At 40.6% G+C, this 9,842-nt stretch overlaps 2 protein-coding genes across 2 annotated transcripts; both read left to right on the top strand.

The window, feature by feature from the left end:
- Positions 1-5: 5 nt before the first annotated feature.
- On the top strand, positions 6-7,117 carry l(2)k09022 (lethal (2) k09022). The gene is made up of 3 exons (XM_962402.4): positions 6-153; positions 213-1,366; positions 2,199-7,117. Exons 2-3 carry the CDS (start codon positions 213-215, stop codon positions 7,069-7,071), a joined length of 6,027 nt encoding a protein of 2,008 aa, XP_967495.1. The 5' UTR covers positions 6-153; the 3' UTR covers positions 7,072-7,117.
- Positions 7,118-7,168: 51 nt separating this feature from the next.
- Positions 7,169-8,374, top strand: LOC103312364 (motile sperm domain-containing protein 1). Its single transcript, XM_008192843.3, has 4 exons — positions 7,169-7,389; positions 7,440-7,603; positions 7,657-7,790; positions 7,843-8,374. Exons 1-4 carry the CDS (start codon positions 7,257-7,259, stop codon positions 8,033-8,035), a joined length of 624 nt encoding a protein of 207 aa, XP_008191065.1. The 5' UTR covers positions 7,169-7,256; the 3' UTR covers positions 8,036-8,374.
- The last annotated feature ends 1,468 nt before the right edge of the window (positions 8,375-9,842 follow it).

Raw genomic sequence — 9,842 nt, forward strand, 5'->3', positions numbered from 1 at the left:
AGAGAAAATTAGGTCTAATGTCCAGTAGATAAATCCTTTGACAAGTCTAAATCGTATCATAACCACAGTTTTTCAGCGTGCCCCAGTTGTCACGTGTAATGTAATTTCTGGCGTTGTTTTTGTTTACAGGCGCCGGTTTTGGATAAAATAAAGGTAAGTCACTTCCCTAGGTTGTGTAAGTGTTCCCACATTTAAAGTTTTTGTTTCTAAAGATGAGCACCTCACTGAGCGAGCAACTCAAGCGCCTGGCTTTGCCCCAAACCTCGCTGTTACAAAGGGACAAGAAACGCCCATCTTTGCTCTTCGACCCTAAGGAAGCGGCTGGTTTGAAACGTGAGACCGTTTACCAAATCGGTCTTGACGGTTTAGAAGAATTGATCACGAAAAACCCAGTCTTTGAGCAGTTTAAAAGCAACATTTTTCACATAACTTCAAAAAAATTTGAGCGCGCGGTGCAATCCGCTGACGCAAACAAAAAGTTGGATAAAGTGATTAGGAAATTTCTGCTGCAATTGTCGCCTTATTTTTTGCTGAACTGTGCACATAAGGCGCTTGAATGGCTCATAAACAGATACAACATTCATGAATTTAACAGAGACGATTTGCTTATGCTTATAATGCCGTATCACGAGTCGAATATTTTCGTTAGAGTGGTGCAGTTGATGAAATTCAAGGATGAGAATGACAGTTGGTTCTTTTTGAAGTCGATTCAGAAAACTGGGGTTCATCTCACTAAACAAAGCCTACTAAACAAGGCATCAAGTGATGTTTATTTCCTAAAATTTGTGGCCAAATTCATCTCTCTGCTCGTGAAGCAATTTGAAAAACCCTCGTTACTCACCGTCGCTTTCAACTTTTATTGCACCGTTTTCGTGGGGGCTATTGAATATTCCTCCGAGTTAAATGAAGCTCAGATCACTCAGATGCTACCAGCGCTCCTCAAAGGCCTAAATTCGGACATTCCGGATTTTTGCGCCGCTTCGTACGTTATTCTGGGACGACTTGTAATGAAAACGCCGCTAACTGATGCAATTTTGGACAAATTCGTCGAAAAAGTATCCGTGTCGAAAGTTGAAACTTTGAAAACTGAATCAGTTTTGACTCTTTTGATTCTTTGCCAATCTCAGACTCATTACACTCAGTTACCGGAATCGGCTTGCTATAGTTTGATTGGGAAAAATTGGTTACCGAAAGTCTTGCAAGATTTGAGCAACGGAAATTGTTTCGTTACCCCATTTTTGAAGGTTTTGGTCAAGACGTGCTTGTATGGGGCTGTCAAACTGGACCTGGAGGAGTATCGCGCTTTTATGAAGACTCTTCTAGCGGCGATTAAATTCGACGACGCTTTCATGGAAATATTTTTAAGGTAATTACACAATTTTTGCGGTTTTCTGACAATTTCATTTTTTTTGTACAATTGTTCCCAACAGACCTAAAATAAATGAAACGAATTCGTCGCTTAACCGGCTTTGAACGTTTTTACACGTCCTTTACATTATTAAAGATAAAGAAATAGTCTCGGGAATTTTTTTGTATGAAATTTAATATTTTACAACTATTTTTCTTACATTTTTATTGTATCTTTCATAACGGTATAAAAATATTGGACGGAATACAAATATTTTTTTCTCATTTTTGTTGTGAAAATTAAATCAGTTTTTTGCATATTAACTAAATCAGTTTATTATCAGCCAAGTATGTATAATACCTCTTGGTACGTCACACTTATAGTAATAAGATAAAGACAAAAGAAAAGTTACCTACAATAAACAAACATTAAAATGCAAAATTTAAAGTTTAGGACACCAAAATATACATGAAAAGCATCAAAAAGCTATTTAAAAATTTTAATTTTTGAGATATTCTTCAATGGAATAGAAACATTGTTCTAGTAAATGTAAACATAAATTGTGGTGGAGATATTTGGAGGAAGGTTATAAAAAATTCTAATACCCGATACAAGGGGGCCCTTATCAGTGATTTTGAGGCGACGTGCTGGCAACACTAATTAGTAATATGTCTTGTATTAAAGCTATGTAGATTTAAATGTGTTGTTAAAAGGCCACGGTTTTTGTTAATACACCATGCAATTTCTAAGATGTATAGAAATGGTAATGGAAGGATTTAAAAATTTTAACTCGCCACACTAAATTTTTGTATCACATTTCGCCTCCGTAACTTTGACTCTTTTTTTGTAGTCTTCTTCTCGACCGTACCAAGACCAAGAAACCCTACTCGGAACACCTCCAAAAATGGCTAACGGAAATAATCGAAACGCTCGAACGCCAATACCCCGACCAATTCGATAAAGAAGTCTACAAAATCCTCTCGACAACGCAACAAGGCAAAGTGATCAAGCGACGAAAATCGCTTCAAAAAATCCTCACCGAAACAATGAACATTCGGTGCAAGTTCGACGTTTTGGCCAAGTTATATCACCCCAACGTCACATACCGAAAAGAAGCCATCAAATATCTTGTCAATAATTATGACTCTCTCCGCGACCGTGAAAAAGAAATGATCAAAAGCTCGTTCATTGATCGCCTGAACGACGACAGCGTGGAAGTCGTTCATGAAACACTAAACCTGATCAAAAATATATCTGTTCTGAAGACAGACGCGCTGAAGGACGTTTTGACCAAACTGGCCTACAAGTGCCAGAGCGATTTGAAGACTTGGGGGTCCGTCTCGACCGAAATTGTGCTCATGTTGTGCGAGCAAAGCGAGGCAAACGACTGGGAAACGTTCGTAGCCGTGCTTCCCTACTTATTACCAAACTCTGAAAATCAGTTAAGTGCAGCACAAACAATTGCCGAAAGTTCGTTCTGTCGTAAAAATTGCTTGCTGAAGAAGATTAACGCCAAAGGTGAGGATTGTGCCCAGTTTTGTAACAGCGTTTTTGACTCAATGCGGAACAACAACAAAGAACTGGTCAACGACTTTATCGCCTGTATTCACAAAACGACAGATCGTTCCGTACTCAGCAAATATCTGATAATTCTTATTCTGAGCATCATCCTACCTGAAAATAGCTCAATTGAGAGCAACATCACAATCGTCAAAATCTTTATCGAGTTTATCGAAAATTGTGAGATTAAATATGAAAAAGGGAACGCTTTTATGCAAAAACACATCAGTGTGGCTCGCGCCGGCCAGTTCCACATCGAAGGGTTTCTACTGTGTTTGAAAAACGTAATTGTGAAGACACTTAAACCCACGGTTGAGTTGGGCCGAGTTGACTTACATGAGGACACTGATTTTAATCAATACTTTACTTTACTTGCCACCACTTTACTCAAAAACAAGTCAAACCACAAAAAGTACGTCCACGTTTTTATTAACTACTTCTGCAAAACGTTCCGAAGCAAAATAGAGTTTTTATTAAACTTGGTCAACAGTGGGAAGAGCCAGGATTTAGAGTTCGTGACCGAAAGTGTGTCACTAATTGCGAAATTGCTGTCCAGTGTCAAGGACAGCAACGAAATGAGTTCGCTTCTCGAGAGTGATATTTTTATCCCCCAACTTCTGGCCTTGTTGTTACACAAATCGGAAGACGTCAAGCAAAAAAGTTTCCGAATTGTTGAAATCTTAACCGAAGTGAAGAACGATACTTTTGGCCACCTCTTTAGGGAGTTGTTGGACCAAAGGGAGGAGATTGTTGTTGACAATGACCAGTTGCCACTCATCATGTTTAACTACTTGTCACCTTCTGCAGTCAAAGACACGAAAGTTTCTGGCAATGCATCAACGCTTAAAACACTATTAATTAAAACAAGCTGTGGCAAATACCCGGTCTATCTGAAATCGAAAATGTTGGAGCTCCTATCCCACATTAACACGATCGAAATCTTCGAGGAAACGTCGCACGATTGCTTGCACTTGCTCAAAACCCAGAGCAAGAATTTGGACGAAGTCAAGTCATCGATAGTCGTCCGAAACTTGCAACGTTGCCAGCCCACAATCGCCGGAAATATCGCAGTGGGGACGTCCATCTGGACTTTGATTGAGACGTGTCTCAAAGACTCGGACTTCACTCTCACTGTTGACTCCAAACCGGAGTTTGCAACAGTATTACTTTTGAAGCAGTTCGATCGCGAGTTTTTCGCCCAACTGGACGCGAAAGTCGAGACGAAGCTCCTCGACTTGATCGTCGAAACGGCCACTCTGACCAAAAACCCGGACGTTCTGCCGGCCGTTCGGCACACGATCAAGGTGATAGAACTGGACGCGAAGCTAATTCTGAGCCATTTCGTCAAAATGCGAGACGTGCAGTCGCCCAAACTCGACCCCAACAAGCTAAAACGGCGGATCAGTGTTGTGCCCACTGTGGATATTTTGGACACTTTGGACTGGCGCAAGGGCCTGACGGCGCTCGAGTTTATCCAAGACAAGAAGAAACTGACCAATATTGAGGTCCTGTTCCCCGTGTTGTTCGAGATTTTGAAGAAGTGTCTCGATTTTGACGAACAGGCGGCCGTGGAGTACCCCAAGCAGTTGATCCTCTTGTCGATTCTCTACCTGGGGGAGAAAATCGATAGGGATAGTATAGGAGAGACTACGTTCAACATGGAGTTGATTGTTCAGTGTATCAGGGCGTCGCAAAACCCGCAGACCCACTATTGCGCCCTTTTGGTGCTGGCCTTTTCGGCGGAGTTGTTCCCTTCGCAAGTTTTGCACCACATAATGGCCATTTTCACGTTTATGGGCTCGTCTGTTCTGAGACACGAGGATGCGTACAGTTTTCAGATCATTACGAGGATTATCGATACTGTGATACCGATTCTAGTCAAGGATAATAATCCTGAAACTATAGCCAGGGTTTTGAGGGTTTTTGTGGACGCCCTTCTGGACGTTCCCGAGCACCGGAGGATGCCGATTTATGGGCACTTGCTGACGAAGTTGCAAGTCAAGGACAATCTTTACATATTTTTGTTGCTGATTTTCGAGTCACACGTTAATCACAGCCACAGGGACAAAAACAAAGAGGACGATATGAAGCGGCTCGAAATCGCAGCGAGTGTTTGCCGCGAGTTTTCGCCAGAAATCGTAATCCAGAATTGTATCAACTTGATGAAATACTTGAAGGAGTTACCCGACGAAGTCGACAGTGACAACACGAGTTCGCCTTTTGATATCCATTATAAAACGCCAAAGCAATTCCGACATTACAAATACACTTTAATTATTTTCACCGCGAGGTTACTGTCGTCCAAAGAGTTTGTTTTCCAAGTGGCTTCGCTGAAAAACGACGAACTGCTCGACTTGCAGCAGCTGTACAAAGACATGATTATAAACATCCTGACGTACATTTACCGCATTTCCAAAATTGCGGACAAGAACGCAAACACGCAACACGCCAAGTACTGGAAGGTCATCCTCCACTTGAGTTACGATATCCTGGACAGCGTCAACGCACTGTTAACCCCCCAGATGTTCTTGTTGGTGGTCAAAGGCCTGATGCTGCACAACTTCAGCACGATTCGGAGGCGCAGCATGGAGTTGTTGAACTCCAAACTGCAGAACAACCCTTCGTTTTTCGACGACTGCACGTCGGAGCAAATCTACTCGTTAATCCCGCCCCTCATTTCAATCATTAAGAACGTGGAAGAGGCGCAGAGCGAGAGCGACGACGAGCTGATCGTGCAAACTGCGCTCCTCTCCTTGAAGCTTCTGACCAAGTTCTTAGTCTCGGACTACCACGAGAAACTGGCCGAGATTCTCGACTTCGTGACCGATTTGGCCAAAAGTGGCAAAGTGCAAAACAACGTCCTTGCCTCAGTTTTGCTGTGCTTGGCCGAGCTTTGCACGAACTTGCGGGCACATGCCATCCCCAGCCTCCCGAACTTCATGCCCGCGATTTTGAGGATTTTGAAGCAACAGAAGAGTCAAGAATCGTCGAGTTTGCTCCTCTTGAGTTCGGTCACCACTGTGCAAAAGATTGTCGAAACGCTCCCACTTTTCCTCAGCCCGTATCTCGAGAAATTATTGTATGAGCTGTCGCTACTTGCGAGTAACGTAGCCGAGGAGGAACGCCTCCAACCCGTTGTGAATAAACTATCAAACTTGAAGCAACAAATCGGGACTTCCATCCCCCCACGGGTGTTAATACCGGTTTTGGGGCAAAGCTACGACCGCCTGATCACGAAACAGGCGTTTAGCGCTGTGGGATTTCTGCTCGACACTTTGGCCGAGAATTTGAACCACTTGAACGGGTCCGAAATCGGCGCGAATTTGCCCGAACTGACCAGCTTTTTCCTGAATGCGCTCCAGTTCAGGACGGATCAAGACACGACGTTCGAACAGGCCAACGAAGTGGAGGCGCAAATCGTCAAAGCTTTGACTAAACTGATCTTGAAACTGTCGGAAAGTACGTTCAAGCCCTTGTATTACAAACTGTTTGATTGGGCGGCGCGACACGAGCAGAAAACTGAACGACTTATCACGTTCTATGCGCTGTCTAGCGGGATTGCCGAAGCTTTGAAAAGTTTATTTGTGCTTTTCGCTGGCCATTTCCTCAACAATGCGGCCCAGATTCTGGATTCGTGCAACGTCACTAAAACCGACGCTCTCTATTTCGACGATGAGAAGAAGAATGTTCTCTTGTTGGAGAATGTTTTGAAGACGCTTCATTCCGTGTTTCTGTACGATAGTCACAAGTTTGTTAACAAGGACCGGTTTGAGGTTTTGATGCAGCCGCTGGTGGATCAGTTGGAAAACACCTTAGGGGGTGTTGGGGGCTTGGAAAGGCGGAATGGCGAGTTGGTGACGCCGGTGATTGTGCAGTTTGCGGTGGCAACGGCTGATGATTCGTTGTGGAAGCAGCTTAATTACCAGATTTTGCTGAAAATGAAGCACAATTCGCCTGAGATTAGGCTGATTTCGTTGAATTGTTTGAAGGAGATGGTGACGAAGCTGGGGGTTGATTATTTGCCCTTGTTACCGGAGACGATCCCAGTGTTGGCCGAATTGTTGGAAGATGAGGAGGAAAGTGTGGAGAAGGCGTGCAGGAAGGCGGTCCAAGAGATGGAGAAGATTTTAGGGGAGCCAATTGAAAAGTATTTCAAAATGTAAATAGAATTTTAATGATTTAAGAAGGCAATAAACGGTTTTTAATTAATACATTGTTTATTTTGTAATTGCGCGCCCCCCTCCCGTCATTTACTTTCTGGTGTTTTTCGCGTTACACTAGTGTCAAACTCGAACAAAGTGTCAAAACACAAAAATTGCAAAATTGTTGAGAATTAAAACAACGTAGAATGAGCCTAAAAGAACGTTCAATTCCAGTTTTTATATACCCGACAGAACTGACTTTTTACACGGGGAGCCAAAGCACGCACAAGCAACTGTTGACACTCTATAACCCCTACGATTTCCCTGTGAGATACCAAGGTAAGTGTAACAGTGACTAGTTTCGTGAAAAAGTGACGAAGAAGTTGCAGTTTATGCCAACACGACTGACAAATACGGGGTCGTGGACCCCAAGGGCACAATCGCCCCCCATTCCTACGTAGATCTCCTAGTTAGGCACAATGCACCATTTCAGTCAAATTGTCATTCTAGAGATAAATTTATGATAACAATGCAAGATGCGACCACAAGCCAAGTGAGTTGACTTTGAACCCGACGTCTGTGTTTATTTTAATTTCTTGTGTAAAGATATTAGGCAAGAGGTGCGTTCTTGCGACGCTTTTACCTGGGGAGAAAGACAGTTCGAGTGTTGGTGATGATAGCTCTCATTCCTACACAGCGTGCGAATCTAGTCATTTGAGGGAGAGAAGTCGGAGCAAGGAGTAGGTCTTTACAATATTCGTGCTCACTGTCTTACATTAGTTTTATTTTTAGGCCCGATCCTTCCGTAAAAAACTACTTTATAATTTTATCTGTGGTATTCATCATAGTGCTAATACTTCCGACGAAATGTGATGAAAATGAACAGTCCAGCATACCGGCGTATCTCCATGTCGGAGTCGCGATAAAAGTAATCGTTGCTTATGTTCTAGGACTTATAACAATGGCCTTGTTGAAGCCGTGTTGACATATCTGATAAATAAATAAATCTTAATTTAAGGGCAACTAAGTTCTCGACCACTAGTGTATTTTTGTTTGGTCTTTTCTGTGTTATTTCCTAAAATTAATCTAAATTATTACACTTCTGTGTTGTTTTTGAGATTATATTTTTGTTATTTTTGTTTGTAAGTGTGGTGTACGTTTTTCTATTAGTTTTAAGTTTTTTACGTAATGGTCCCGTGTGGTAAGGTTGGCATTGCAAAGTATCACTGTTGTAAAATTAAATTGTTGCGGAATTTTTCAGTTCCCAGGTTCAGATTTTATTATATATTTTAATACAAATTTATAATAAAATGACGTAAAAACATACTGTTGTTTTATTTACATTGAAAAAGTGACCGAAATCGTCCCTAAAATTTGATGTCTTTGTGCTGTTGGTTGCATAGATAAGTTTTCAAACTAAAATTAGCAATTTTTCTCGCCTTCAAAACCAATTTTCGGGGTTTTGTGAACTATGACAGTTCCCGCAACTAATAAAACGAGTAATGCATCATCTAATTATGTTAGGAACTTGGAGCACGTCCCTTTAGGTGCACCCTTCCAACATTGTTCAAAGTACAGGGCAGTTCAACTAATGAATTTTCTTCAAAAAAATTGGACACAATATCCAAACGTATTAATTATAATGTAATAGTGCACTTTATACATGACTACACAAAGTTGGAATTAAATTTCATTATACCGCCCCCGCTATGTTGAAACAAACAACTCGCACCTACTACGGCAAGTTATTAAACATTTAATTTACTCCAGTAATTTGTGCACGAAATATTTTAATTATCAGATAAATAATTATAACATCAAAATGATTAATATCAAGCGTCTGTCCCCATCTGAAGCGCGCATTCAAATCAGTTATTGGAGCGTTAACACATAAATTCAATGGATTTATATGGTAATACAGTGTTATGCAAATTATCTTAGTTGATTTTGATTGTCTTATTACAAAGTTAGTTCGTTGATAATGAATTTAATTTTAGAATAAGTTCGCGTGCTTTTGCTGCATGCCAATGTAACAACGATTTTATTTTTGGACAAATCTAGATTTCGAGCAAATCAACGCTTTCCACCAGTTCTAAATAAGCCAATTCGGGTGCGTCTAGCAGGGAAATTAATTTACTTGTCCGGAGACTATTAATTTTCGAACGGCTGATAACAATCACACCCAAATTTTTATTCAGGCGCCGTAAATAGTCGAATGGCCATGAAAAAGACAAAATAAATGTGTTTGTAATTTATTATTCAAATAAAATATAAAATATGTATGTGCTTTTCGTGACATTTTTTGCTATTTTTTTAAATCAATATCAAGTGTTTATAGACGAACGAACTGAGATTATCTACGTGATAAGAAAAAGATATGCACAACTCGCTCTACATAGGTGTAAATTAATAATACCTAACTTTATTATGCTTTAAACCAACAGTAAAAAATATCCCAAGCAAGAAAAAAGAATTTTTTTATTGTGTTTAATGGAAATTTTGTTCAGAATTACTACGCAAGCAGAACAAATGAGCGTAAATTTTTTAATGTAGTTATTTTTTGACGAAATTCTGCAAAATACCTAGGTGAATTTTTTGTTCAATAACAAGATAAATCCACCAAAATTGTCATTTTTACGTTTCTGTGTAGTTTTTTGATTTTCCTTGACGAAATTTTTGAAGAAAAACATTATTGTTATATCTCTTGTTTGAACAATTTCCGGTCGTGTGAGCTTCTAAGGAAAGAAACCTGAAATTTTTACAGTAGATAGCTTTTATCACGTAGGCATGTA

Source organism: Tribolium castaneum, chromosome 1 (assembly GCF_031307605.1).
Source record: "Tribolium castaneum strain GA2 chromosome 1, icTriCast1.1, whole genome shotgun sequence".
NCBI lineage: Eukaryota > Metazoa > Arthropoda > Insecta > Coleoptera > Tenebrionidae > Tribolium > Tribolium castaneum.